Genomic DNA, 15,184 nt, shown 5'->3' with positions numbered 1-15,184 from the left:
CGAAAGGAAACTTTCCATCCATCCTTTCAGTCTGCAAGCCACAGATTCCATTCCTGACTTAACGATATCATCCAACATGGTGAGATGAGTTGCTTGTCGGTAATCTTAAGATATGCAAAAATTCAGCCTCTTATACTGACAAGACCCTGATTCACCTGTTATAAAGCATCTAACCACAATAATCCAAAATAGACTTGGTCACTTCACCGAATTCGAGTAGTTGAATCTAATAGGTATCCATCAGATCCACATAACATAGCAGATTTGAAGAATTTAATATGGTCATGTTCCAAAAACCAGCAGCAACGGAAGGCTACAAAAACTCTCCATACTTTTTCCGATATATATAATCAGCATATTGCGTGGACAAAATTGAGAAATCTGTTCTGCTCTTATTCAGTACCTGCTTGAAGCAAATATTAATATCAAGTGTTCATACTAGGTGCAATCGACTTCCTTACGAGTTATTTGTTACATTGTACAGTGATTTCAGTAACAATATTTTAAGACTAATATTTCAAGTGTGATTCCAAAGCTACGATTTTCATTATTTTCGTTTTAATGTTTCATTGTGTTGGACATACTCGTATATCAAGTATTTTGTATATCAATCTTGAATTTATAAATTCCTACATACCTATTTTTGTATTACCACATCGCAATGGTCAAATTTGACACTACACGAAGGCAAAAAATCTCTGTCCTAGCACTGATACCATGACAAGCCTGCGATAAGCACGGGGTGGATAAGAAATGGTCATTAATCATCAGCGGTAGAATCAAATTGTAGCCCCATAGTAATACCACAGACTAAAATGATTAAGACAACATCAAATATCACAAGAATATCTTCCTGTCACACCGAGCTTGGCGGCCACGTCCAAACTGGATGCAACTTTGACAAGGGTACTAAATATTATTTCTTGCTTTATTTTATTATTCTTTATTGTTCATTTTATGTTGTGTCTTAATATTAAGTGGAGACGATGGGCGTGGCATGAGGGACTGAGGATGACTGCCGTGGTGATTCTACCTTGGGAGTGTCACGTTTCCGGAGTATCCAATAAACCTCATGGCATGCCCAGGGAATCCGGTATTTCTTTTCTTTTCTTTTCTTTTCTTTCCTTTTCTTTTCTTTTCTTTTCTTTTCTTTTCTTTTCTTTTCTTTTCTTTTCTTTTCTTTTCTTTTGATGTGAGTTGTCCATGTGAACATGTATCGGGGCAAATTCGCCTGTTACGTTCAATAAATATCTATCTATGACAAAACTACTACAGTACACAGACTGCACATGTAATCCCAAATAATAGTAATTGGGCTGGAGCCGTCTGTAAGTTCAAAACTGGTGTGATACTCGTGCTACTGATTGTTTCTAAAGATGTGTTAAATTGTATTTTAAAGACTTTGCATTCATTGTTAAATTACATTCGATAATCTTCGGTTTGATACACACTGTATCCTTCTCCAATTGCAGTCTTGGTACGATGAGAAGCTACAGTGGAACGCCAGCGAATTCGGAGGACTTAGCAAAGTACACGTTGGGGCGTACGAGATCTGGCGACCGGACATCGCCCTTTACAACAGGTAAGGCTAACCAATACACTGAGCATTCTATTTTAATTCAGTTTCACCCCATAGGATGTTTACACGCAATCTGTTTTCCATTATAACTTAATAGCCGTTTACTGGCGGTGTGGATATCCAGCTGTATCCTATATTAATATCCCTTTGGGAATGAACCAAGTCTACAACCGGACAGGAAGTTTATTTCAAACTCCGTTTGACGGAGATCAGAAACAGCCGAAACAGATAATCTTAAGTTTATTGCAACGTTTCAACAAATCAACTAAAATTCGTCCAGTTTCGAATGTAATCCTTTTATTATACATACAGTATATAATTTATGTCACTTGTGGAACAAAAGCATAAAATTGCATAGAACTACAAAAGTGATAAAAGATTTTATTCACTCTTAAATTGAGTTAAATTTTGAGTCAATAGCTACTATTGCCTAGGAAAGTCCTCGTCAGTACCGATGCGTTAAATGAAACCCCTACGGGTTCTACAAAATATCAGAAGAGTCCGAGAAGTGCATTCCGTTTCTCCCCTACAATTATTTTGAAATTGTTCAAGTTTTCCTTGTTTAAAAGCCTGTATGTACTATCTACGCCCATCAGCCCATGATACTTAGTTGTGTGCTCTCCCACTGTAAGATAAAGGGTGTCTAATTTAGGATATTCATAGTGTACTTTTGAAACAACAGGATATTTCGATTTATTATTAAAATCCAGATACATTTATTAAAAAAAGAAGGGACATGTTATGAAATAAGAATATCGGAAAAAATCTATCATGTATTACATTACAATCACGCTAAGAAGGCGAATGCAACTTAAAAATACACAGAGAAAAGCTCAAATTCAAAATGTATAAAAGTGTTTAGCAACCTTTTATGAACTTATTCAAGAATATTTTTCTTCTAATATATATAACCGGGCGAGTTGGCCGTGCGCGTAGAGGCGCGCGGCTGTGAGCTTGCATCCGGGAGATAGTAGGTTCGAATCCCACTATCGGCAGCCCTGAAAATGGTTTTCCGTGGTTTCCCATTTTCACACCAGGCAAATGCTGGGGCTGTACCTTAATTAAGGCCACGGCCGCTTCCTTCCAACTCCTAGGCCTTTCCCATCCCATCGTCGCCATAAGACCTATCTGTGTCGGTGCGACGTAAAGCCCCTAGCAAAAAAAAAAACTAATATATATATATTGCTAGGGGCTTTACGTCGCACCGACACAGATAGGTCTTATGGCGACGATGGGATAGGAAAGGCCTAGGAGTTGGAAGGAAGCGGCCGTGGCTTTAATTAAGGTACAGCCCCAGCATTTGCCTGGTGTGAAAATGGGAAACCACGGAAAACCATCTTCAGGGCTGCCGATAGTGGGATTCGAACCTACTATCTCCCGGATGCAAGCTCACAGCCGCGCGCCTCTACGCGCACGGCCAACTCGCCCGGTCTTCTAATATTTGGGCATGGAACTTAAAAAGGGGGTGAGACCTTGTAATGTGTTTTAACAATAATTAAACCATTCACTGTCTCAAATTTGAGTATGCTTTTCTCGTCTGTCCACAGTGTATATCCATCTACTGGTATCAAAATTCATAAGTCTGTGAGACGGCTGCCGAAATTTCTGGCGGCCATTTCCTCTCCTTCCGGAGTCCTACTTCTTTCTCCCTTTGCGTACCTTTCAGCTTGGCAGTGAAGGTGGCATGCCGTTTACTGCGTTTGGCCTTCAGTAAAAGTGCTGCAAGATCGCTGCGCCATCTGGGAGACGTATGATACCACTTATGTGACTATTGTTCGTGAGCCGTCTTAATCAATATTATTTTGTGATTATTATGTTTTTATTATCATTTTACAATTTGATTTACGTAGCCCCGACACTGATAGGTCTTATGGCGACGACGGGGTAGGAGTGAGAAAGAAGCAACTGTGGCCTTAATTAAGGTACAGACCCAGCATTTGCCTGGTGTTAAAATATGAAACCACGAAAAACCATCTTCATGGCTGCCGATAGAGGGGTTCAAACCCACTATCTCCCGAATGCAAGCTCACAGCTGCGTGCCACTAATCGCACGGCCAATCCTCTCGGTTTATTATGGTTTTGTATTATTATTGGTGACAATGCTGTGTAATTAATTCGTACAATAAGGAGCCACGACCAGGTTTATCTCATCAGTCCGAACAGGCTGATGTTTTTCTTCGTTTTGTTTTTTTGTTTTTTGCTATGGGCTTTAATAGCACCGACACAGATAGGTCTTATGGCGACGATGGGATAGGAAAGGCCTAGGAGTTGGAAGGAAGCTGCCGTGGCCTTAATTAAGGTACAGCCTCATCATTTGCCTGGTGTGAAAATGGGAAACCACGGAAAACCATTTTCAGGGCTGCCGATAGTGGGATTCGAACCTACTATCTCCCGGATGCAAGCTCACAGCCGCGCGCCTCTACGCGCACGGCCAACTCGCCCGGTATTGATAATGTTGAAACATAAACTGATTATTCTCAAACGAGTTCTGAGAGCAAATCAGGCAAACTTCGAAATAGGTATAGAAGAAATGATTACTAAAATGTTGGACGACAGTGATATTGATCCGGATTACTAGACAGAAAATGATAATAGAATCTATTTAGAACAGGAAGCGGAGAACACAGAAACAGGTGAAGATGATCTAACAAGCATGAATTTTGGACATCGAAATGTGAATTTATGTTTTGAGATATCCAATAATTTATTTATTTTACCAAATCTAGGTTCTTTATAAAGGACTGACAGAGCATAAAATTAATCATTGAAAGTTTGTTTCTAGATTTTTGAGAAAAAATATGATGATGCACATTTTTGGAGCTTTGAGTAATTTGTTATTTTTCTCTGGATTTGTAATTTTTTCTCCTAAGATTTGCTTGACATGTTCAAAAGCATATATTTTCAGTAATTAAGTTCAATAAACAACAACAGAGTAAGACATCTTTGTTTAATTGAATAGTAAATTTATAGAGTCTGACAGAAACCATGATACCGGTTACGTTACAAAAATATATGATAATCAGTTGAGGGATGTATTAATGAAAAATAATTTTCAACAGCTGCTTTGAATCCTGGCTGTGCCAAACAAATACTTCCTAGCCATTTCGTGTGTTTTAATATTTGATTAGGTTAATATCAAAAGTGGGCATCTGATACTGAAGATAAAAGTTAGATTGAAGTTCACTCTTGTAGTGTTTTTCAGGCTTTGTTCAGTCGTGTTATGCATTTGTTTCCGAAGCAGACAGATCCGTAAGTATTTTAGCGTTTCAATTTAGTATTTGTTTCAAAAGTGGACATTGGATAAATAAGCCAATGGCCAACCAATAGCACGGCAGCGGTATAAAGCCGTGGTCAATTGTACTGCCAAGGCTGCTTCGTTCTTACTGGAGAGTGAAGGTTTTTTTGCTAGAGGAAAGTGACCAGAAAAGCTGACCCAGCTCAACAGGGAAATGAAATGGAAGAAGAAGTAGAAAAAAGAAGAAGTACTTGGGACTTAGACATGTTCAGTATATCACTTTTTGCGTTAGGAGACGTACATATTAAACTAGGGGAAGACATCGACTAAAATAAAGAATCATTTAATTAGACCTATAGCAATCAGTCACGTATCATGAAGTTGTGGTCTTAAAGAATATATTCCTTAAAAAAAGGCTAGCAATCCCTCACCTCGATCGCTTCATCTCCCGTATTAAGATTTCATTTTGTTTCTCCAAGTGATAAAAGCTGTGAATGCTGGGAATAACTTACTAGTTGATTGAAACGAGCTTTTTTCAGATACTTGTGGAACTCTTTATTATGGAAGCTGACAAGAATGAGTTGAAAAGAGAAGTTCAAAAATACTGTCAGTATAGAACTACAAGAGCTGATTTTAGGACAGCATAAGGAATTAATTTAAGACAATTACTGTAGAGACTGCTTGTAAAGTATGTGATGTAAGTATAACAAATCTGATGATGGAATGGTCAGGTAAAATAAGTTTTACTTGAAATATGTGTCTTTCTACAGGAGCGGCATAAGTCTCACAAAAGTGCAATAACCAGAGATTTGCAGTTTCTGAAATTGTCAAAGCTTGCATTTATATTCTGTGTCAGCAACCACATTATTTAAAGTGTAAATGTGATCTTCTCTGTACGAATTAATTACACACAAATATGTTACGCACAAAATAGAAATAAGTTACATTTTCTTAAAATTATAAAATCAATTAACATTAGATGTCTTGAGAATATTACATTTGTTTTAAGTCTTCTGAGATCTGTGTGTCACTCATAGTTTTGTACAGCAGTATATTGGACTACTTTTTTAAATACCAACAGATTTTCTTCAAATACAAATTGAGAGGAAAGCACTCATAAGACCTTTGAGTGTTGTGTGGCTGGGATAGCACCACCCCACTCCCCCAGAAGCGTGGCGACCAACCAGTGTAATATGTCGCCTTCGCCTGCCCGTATAATATGCGAAGAAACTTAAAGACAATGAGGTTCTGAAGGTGGGAGGGGGATTTTGAATTTTAAATTAATGTATTATAGTGATGATGATGATGATGATTCTTTTTACGAGGGAGTGTTGAAAATCTTTCATGAGACACTTGTGAACGTGTGGAGTTCCTACTCACAAAAAACCACACACCCTTTTCCCACGATGTGCACCCCCGCCCCGGAATCACTCTCGCATTACTTCAGGGCGGCATCGATCTTTTACGCAATCAGGCTTCTTCTTTCTTCGTCTCTCATGAGCATCCAAATCACTCTCTTTCTCTCGTAGGATACTTTCTGCATACGCAGCTATCTGATCCCAACATTCCTGGTTCCATATTATCACTAGGATAATAGAATCTGGTGTCAGTTCTTCTTGCTCAACTTCTAAACATCTTCGTGTAGACCAATACTCACACACCAAAAAGAGGAAGCTGTGGAGTACAGCGTCAGCATCATTACAATAAACACACAGCGGATTGATCACTCTCCCTGTTCTATATAGAAATTTCCTAAAGTATCCGTGGCCTGTCAAGAGCTGTGTAAGGTAATGATTAACTTCACCATGTGCTCGTGCTACCCAGTTCGCTCAATGTTGGGTTAGACACTCGCGCACTTTCCGTGTCACAGATCCTTGCACCAACATTCATAACTACAGGACGTCATCTACACATGTAAGCACAGTTCACAACACAGAACATACTTTCGCACAAGGTTTAATTCTCCAGACATTTACAAACCACAAAAAATCACACCATTTTCCTTTTTACACACTCCCAGAGTACCACATTTCCAATGAGCACATAACCAAGTTCATGGAAGTAAACAACAAAAAGAACACATATTATTGGTTTCTCACATCCTCCCACTATGCTCAAAGGTTCAGTTTTTCAGGAAATTTTGCTATCCTTCCGCTTCTCGTCACCTCTACCTCTCTCAATGGAGACATTGAAGGTTGCCAGACTCTGTCACCAACATCAATGACAGGACTAACATCCGAAGGTGAAGATCCTTCCAACAAGTAGAGTTTCTGTATAGGCCGAGTAAGTTCACCAGAAGAAGTCTTCAACCATACCATTCGTACCACACCATCTCTTCCACGATTTACTTCAAGCACCTTGGCAATAGGCCACTCGATCCGCCTCTTTTGGTCGTAACCAATGAGCACGATGTCCCCTTCCTTGATTTTTGGTGTTTCACCACTTGATTTACGATGACAATGTACAAGCTGACCCAGATATTCATCCCTGAATCGCTTCCTCAAGTTCTGACGTAGTTGCTGAGTAACTCATTATTTTTGCTAAACACTTCTCATCTATCAAGTCCAAATCAGGAGTTCTCACATTGGTCATGTCTTGTAGAAACATGCTAGGCGTGATTGGACTCAAATCTGCAGGATTTTCTGACATGTAAGTGAGAGGTCGAGAGTTTATCAGAGCCTCGCAGTTACATATTATACTCAGTAGTTCTTCGTAGTTTAGAGACGCTCTTCCCAGCACAGGACGAAGGGCTCTTTTGATTGTTTGGACGATCCGTTCCCACCAACCTCCCCACCAGGCAGCGGTTGGAGGGTTCAACATCCACTGAATTCGTAGCAACGAGGCATCTTCTTCTATCCTGCTCCAGTCAGTGGATGTGAGCAGGTTATTACTTCCAACAAAATTGCTTCCGTTGTCGCTGTAAATTATCTTTGACCTTCCTCTTCGCTCAATGAACCTACGAAGACTCATAATAAACCCACTTGTTGACAGAGTGATTATTAGATATCCGGCTTCATGGCTAAATGATTAGCGTGCTGGCCTTTTGTCGCAGAGGTCCCGGGTTTGATTCCCGCCAGGGTAGAGAATTTTAACCATCATTGGTTAATTTCTCTGGCACGGGAGCTAGGTGTATGTGTTGTCTTCATCATCATCATCATCATCATCATCACGACGCGCAGGTCGCCTACGGGAATCAAATCAAAAGACCTTCACCTGGCGAGCCGAACCCGTCTTGGGTTCTCCCGGCACTAAAAGCCATGCGCCATTTCATTTCACTTCTAGATGAACTGCCCCATACACGGCACAAGTGAATAATTCAATCCACGACTTCTGTCCTCCCTTGAGGATTAGTGGACCTGCAAGGTCTGTTCCCACAACTCCAAACACCGATGCGTCCTTCATTCTATCTTCTGGGAGAGGGCATTGTACTTCTGAAACCATACCTTTGGCTTCATGTCGTCTGTATTTCTTGCACGAATCAATCACATTTCTTAACAGTTCTTCGACCTTTCAGTACCCAGTATCTCTGTCGCAGGTGGGCTAGTAGTATACGAGTTCCACTACGAAGCAGTCTTTCATGCTCCTTCTGAATCAAAAGCTGAACTAGTTTATGCTTGTTTAGCAAGACAACGGGGCATTTGAAGTTATCATCGTCCTTCCTTTCCAAAATTTTCGTCTTCACCCGCAGGATTCCTTCTGCATCCTTGAAGACACATAGGGATTTCAAACTAGAAACCCTTTCTTTTGTGAACGTTTCCTCTTGTACCAGTTGTATAAGCTTCTTTTCAGCCCTTTTAATTTCTTGCACTGTTAGCTTCCCTTAATATCTTTCATTTGTTTGTTTTGCACTATTGTGAATATCCATGCCACCAACCTCACTATCTTGGTATACTACGAAAAGTACTCCAGAAACCATGAGATAGAACTACGAACTGTCATCACTACCCCTTTCTCCTCTTCCTGACAACAGGACTCTATGCCTACAACCATATTACTGAGCCATTTCTCCTCAGGTAGCCTTAGGCATGCTGGTCCTCCCACCAGGCAGATTCTAAGAGTTCTTTAGCCGAGCACCCTCGCGACGGCAAGTCAGCAGGGTTTTGTTTCCCACGAACGTGGTTCCACTCATCTCTTTATGTGAAGTTTAGTATCTCCTTTATTCTGTTCTCTACGAAGGTTCCCCATCATCCATCCCTCCTAATCCAACTCAATACAATAGTCGAATCAGTCCAACAATATTGAGGAGTCTCCATGAGACAGTGACTAGCAGTGGGACACCGACGTAGCAAGATAACAATTCTAGTCTAGGCGTAGTTACTTTCTTCACCGGTACAACTCGTGACTTCGCTACTAACAACTGCACTGTCGTCCCACAATTACTTTCACTTCTTAAAAATACAACAGCAGCATAGGCTGAAGCACTATCATCACAGAAGACATGCAAAGTGTATGATATTCGATCACTGCTCGAAGTAAATCGTCTAGCAATTTCAACATCAGCCAAACAATGCAATTCTTCCAACCACCTTTCGAAGTTTCTTTGCAGACCTTCCGAGACCTCAGCATCCCAGCTTGTCTTCTCTTTCCAACTTTCCGGCAATAGTTTTTTCGGTACAACAGTGACAGGACATGTATATCCTACAGGATCAAATACTGCCTGACAGACAGACAAAATCTTTATTCTTGTTACAGGTGGCTCTGTATTTTGTACTTTCCATACACAAGACAGGCTATCACTTGTTCTGTTCCGTGGTAATCCAAGTACCAGTATAGTTTCTTGAATTGCATCGCTTTCATTTAGTGCATTACTTGCCCAACCTCTTAACTCAAATTTTGCCATGGCCATCAAAAGAGAAGCCTCCTGAATAAAACAGTTTAATTCTTCTTCCGAACTGACTGAAACAACACAGTTGTTCGCATAAAATGAATGCTTGCCTTTTTTTGCAGTTTCACGGTATCCAGCAGAACAATTATCAAGATGATGCTCTACAACAGCTCCTAGAATGAACGGGCTGGAATTTACACCAAATACAACGTGACAATGGCGTAAAATCTTAATCTTCCTGGTCGCGTAATCATCCCACCAAAGGAATTTCAGATAATGAAGATCCACTTCATTCACAGAGATTTGCAGAAAGGCCTTCCTTATATCTGACACTACTCATATTTCCCTTTCTCGAAATCGCATCAGGATGGATGGTAGAATTCAGCAAGTTGGGACCTTTCTCCAAACAGTCATTTAAGGACAGCTTTTCTATCATCTTCGTTAACAGCGACTGTTCCCTTGAAGTGATTCAGAACTGCTAACTCCACCTCCTCTCTATTTTTCCTGTCTGCTGGATCTGTAATCCCGAACACATCTAACATCCAGAGTCTTGCCAGATCTTCACTGTGTTAGTAAAGATGTTACCAGATTAGCCGTGTTACCATGCCCTGTATTTCGTGTTGATCCCATTATCATCCAGCCAAGAAGAGTTTCTTGTTTCACTAAGTCACACTGTAGTCCTACCATATTTCCCGTGAACAAGCTTCCTGCATAATCAGCTCCAATTAAAATTTCAATAGTAGAATGACCAGCTCCAGTGTCAGAGACTACAATGCCTTTGTCCTTTAATTCTTGCAGGCAAGCACTTTGATTAATGCGAGGAACTGAACCACATATAGAAACTTGATCTAAGACTTCAATCTCACATGAATAATTTCCTGCCATACTCTGAAGTGATACTCGATATCTCTTGTCTACTTGTCTTTGCGACGCGATTCCCCCAAACAGAACTTGTATCAGATTCTCAGATCCAACACAAGAACAAGCCGTTTCAGAGCAGTCTTCTTTAGAATATAGGAACGCTGAGATCCCGTATATATTGTCGCCCTTACCGCACGTTGACAACCCTTAGCTGTGATAAATACCATTAGAGTCTGAAGCAGGACATCTGGAGAATAACAGTGGTTTGCTCCAACGACACTCGTATTTTCCCTCCTATTCGCTTCTGACAATATTGATTTCTCTTTATTTCTAAGCAGATCAGAACACACTATCGGATAATTTTTTTTCCCACAGATCAAACATTTTAGTGAGGATTTACACCCTACAGACTTGTGTCCGAGTGAAATAAGCCAGTTTAGAATTTAACATGTCTGTCTTTTCCCTAAGAGATATCCCTTGTGCTTTAAAACACTCCTTACTCTCATGAAACTGGTCACAAAATACACAAACATTTGATCGCGTATTCTGTTTTCAACCAGTCAACAAATTATATGCAGTAGGTACACTTTCATCCTCTGTTTCTTTTCTTTCAGTGGATGTTTTACCTGATCTATGAGCCAACTTAAACCCAGTTTTAGCTAACAATATCCTCTCGTCTCCTTCCACCTCATCCTTTAGAAATTCTAGCAACATCTTCAATTTTTCACTGTAATCACTTGCCTGAGTCACGCTTGAACTACTCCTCATCCAGATTCTCAAAAGCTACTCTGGAATGCTTGATTCAATAAGTGGAAACAAAATTGCCGCATGCTTGTCAAAAGTCACTTCAATGAATTCCAGTGCTCTTAAGTAACACTCAAGCTTATCGTACAGTTGTAAAGTATGTCCCTTACCTTCCACACTGATGGCATATTTTATAACCAAACCTAGGAGCTCTCTGATGTAGAACTCTGTCAGAAACTCCTTCTTACCAAATCTTTCAGTCAGTCCGTCCACTGCCTTCTGATAGTTTTTTGCAGTCGGTGGATAGCTGTCGATGATTTCTCGTGTTCTTGTTCCTGGAACTGTCGCCTAGATCAGGCACTGGAATTTGTCTTCTGCTGCTTTGTCTTCATCTTCATGGATTCTGCGAAACTGACTACAAAAGGAAAGCCAATCCTTTATGCCACCGCTAAATTTAACTAACTGTATTTTTGGTAATTTCATCTCCTTTTCATGTGACTCCACAGAACGTGTAATTTCATACCTATAATTTCCTTGAGTTACACCTAACCTCTGAGTGTGTGCTTCTATTTTGAATCCCATAGTGTCCATCCTATCCCTATATTCTTCAATATTGGTATACTCATCTTCATATTTATTATCACTCCCTTCTTCCTGCAATATAAAGTCCAGTATTTGCTCATCTAACATCGAAAGTTCTTGAAATAACCGTTCCAATGGTACGGACATTAACCTTACATCTTCCTCATTTATCGTGTCTTTATTTAGCTAATCTAGTAAAAGTCGGGAGGTTTTCGTGAATGATATCTTCACAGGTTTGCGTTTCTTACACAATTTCTCCATTGTGGCACGTACAGTTATACTTATCACGTCGGGGTCACCAAATTACAGTAAATGTTGGGTTAGACACTCTCGCACTACCCGTGTCACAGATCCTTGCACCAACTTTAATAATTACGGGACGTCATCTAGACATGTAAACACAGTTCACAACACAGAACATACTTTCACACTAGGCTTAATTCTCCAGATATTTACAAACAACAATCACATCATTTTCCTTTTTTTACACACTCCCAGAGCTCCACATTTCCAATGAGTACATAACCAAGTTCAAGGAAGTAAACTGCACAAAGACCGCTTATTACTGGTTTCTCACATCCATGGTATCAGCAGCTTAGTCCATTTCCCTCGTGGATCTTCCTGCCATCTTTGCTGCCATCGTTCCATTCGTTTGCCGTAAGTCAGTTTCTGTGATTCTTAACGCTGATCTCCGCTGTACTGCAGCTATCCTTCACCGATATTTTTCATGATGATGATGATGATGACCGTTTAAAGGGGCCTAACATCTAGGTCATCAGCCCCAAATAAAGACCCTTCTACACCGTTCACCCCTGGAGTTCTGTACCGATTGTATCAAGTAGTACCTCAATTATTTCATTCTGGGCTGTGTGAGTCCGGCACACCAGGCACCACCTTAGGCGAGAAGAACCCTGTAAAGGGCTCGTAATTGAACTCAGTACCACCAATACAACAGCCAGACACTCTAACCGATTAATAAACTCTTCCTTATCCACTAATAATATCCTGCCGTATGAAATTTGTTAGATAATGACATTCGTACATTACTTCCGGTAAAACCCAGCACAAACAAACATACATCCACCCACACAAACCCACACACCCACCCACAAACCCACACGCACACCCACGCACACACACACACACACACAAACCCATCCACACCCACACACACACACACCCACACACACGCGCGCGCGCGTGCAAACACACACCTTAGCCTATTCACATATTCGATGATCGTCTGGCGACTCAAAAATCTTCTGATGGTCAGCTGGCGACTTCAAAATCTTCTGATGTTCGGCTAGCGACTCCAAAATCTTCTGATGATAAGCTGGCGACTCCAAAATCTTCTGATGGCCAGCTGGCGATTCCAAAATCTTCTGATGGTCAGCTGGCGATTCCATAATCTTCCGATGATCGGATGGTGACTGCAATATCTTCTGATGATAAGCTGGCAACTCCAAAATCTTCTGATGGTCAGTTAGCGACTCCAAAATCTCCTTTTTGATAAGCTGGCGACTCCAAAATCTTCTGATGGCCAAGTGGCGACTTCAAAATCTTCTGATGATGTCCATCGTCAGTCATCTTCACGTCCATCTTGGTCACAACTTGGAAGGACGTTGGATGCATACAGCAGTCCTGCTACCGAAGGAGTTCGGTTATAGAAATGAAACTACCTCGCTTACATGCTCCTAACAGCAGTGAAACTTCCGACATGAATAAGGCCCCTAAGCATTCAATGTAGGTATAATACTTCGTATGACATTATTGGCATGCGTTGTTGAAGATCGTACTCCTTATGTAGCCAAAGTGCTGACCGTACAGTGAACAGCACCGCAATGCAGTAATCAGTTTATTATTTACTTCTGGCCTTAAATATTCCCAGAGAAGAAAGTCTTTCAGGGATTCCTTCATTTTGTGTGTCAGACATTTCTTTTATTTCTGAACAAATATATGCCACTATGCAGTAAATGCTATAAATAAATACAGAACATGGTGGATTTTCAATGGAACTGAATGTAAATCTATTCGGAATTTATTTGCATTTTACTGTTAAGTATCATGTTTCTTATGTTACTATTTCTCATACCGTAGTATATTTGTCATATAATCGTACGTTATTAAGTCCCACGAAGGGCTAAGCAAATTTAATTAGTTCAGAACCTTCATAGTCGAACAATAAACACGATATCAATAACAATATTATTCAAAGAATAAGAACTGTTTCCGTGGAAACAAAAACTATTTCCTTCCCAATGCATTAGCATTTGTAATTAAGTAATCTACCCTGTATTTATATGTTTTTGTTGATATGGTGTTTGTACTATCAAGTGGAATGTAAAGAACAGGGATATGACGGTTCGATTCAAGAAAATCCCGCATATATTGCTTAGAATTTACTACTAGTTGCCTGCTGAGATGCCAAAGACGATGTTACCCAGTTATACGCCCCTATCATTTGTAATTAATTGAAACTAAAATAGACCTCTTTCTGTACTTTTCAAAACTTAACCCGATGCTTGGCTCTTATACCGTACTGGACAAATAATAACCTACAAGAGGCGAGCAAAATGTTTCCGTTCGACGACCGTACAGTCCTGAATCGGGATGCCAATCAGGCAAAATCGTCGTGAGCATTCAGGCACTCATCCCATCGACGCACCAGGTTGAAGATCCCCTTATAAAGCACCGTGTCCTGCTGCGTGAAGAAGTCCGTTACCGCCTGCTGCACGTTCTTGTCTTATAGTAAACGTCGACCCTTCAGGGCCTTTTTGGAGGGGACCGAAAGCGTGATAATCGCATGGGGAGAGATCAAGACTATAGGGCGGGTGCTCGAGTGTCTCCCACTTGAGTTGGCGTAATGGATGAGGCTGGATTCCCAAATCGACCGGCGCCTTGTGTCGAAACGCGACCCGCACGGTGGTTTTCGACAGACATGCTGCCCCATACACAGTCTTCATTCTCCGATGGATGTCCACCAGTGTTTCTCCTTTGGCAGCCAAGAACAGATTAACACCACGTTGGTCCTGTTTGGACGCATTTGGTTATAACGTCGCCATAATTCACGTGGCCGCATTTAACGCATTCACCTCGGCAAGATACGACTGCGACATGAATGTCTTTGTCTACATGCCCATGCTTGTATACCCGCACCGGAGTCGCGCTATGTTGCATGTCCGCTGCAGCAACACCCTCAAACGGAAAGTTTTTTATCACGCCTTACATATTGGATTCATTTTAATTTTTGTATGCTATTTTTTAAAATATTATTTTATTACGTGGTGATTATAGGGTCCGAAAACTTAGATGCTAGGCCCCTTTAAGCAATAATAATAATAATTTTCATCTCACCTCA

The 15,184-nt window shown here is 40.6% G+C and overlaps 1 protein-coding gene across 1 annotated transcript in view; it reads left to right on the top strand.

Annotated features, from left to right (window-relative positions):
- Positions 1-15,184, top strand: part of LOC136880886 (acetylcholine receptor subunit alpha-type acr-16) — a 111,839-nt gene that overhangs the window by 19,391 nt on the left and 77,264 nt on the right. The window contains exon 4 of the mRNA XM_067153419.2: positions 1,473-1,582. Within this exon, the coding sequence (XP_067009520.1) occupies positions 1,473-1,582 (110 nt within the window). The remainder of the gene's footprint in view (positions 1-1,472; positions 1,583-15,184) is intronic.

This window comes from Anabrus simplex, chromosome 9 (genome assembly GCF_040414725.1).
Source record: "Anabrus simplex isolate iqAnaSimp1 chromosome 9, ASM4041472v1, whole genome shotgun sequence".
Taxonomy (NCBI): domain Eukaryota; kingdom Metazoa; phylum Arthropoda; class Insecta; order Orthoptera; family Tettigoniidae; genus Anabrus; species Anabrus simplex.
This window is presented reverse-complemented; position numbering and strand designations above follow the sequence as displayed.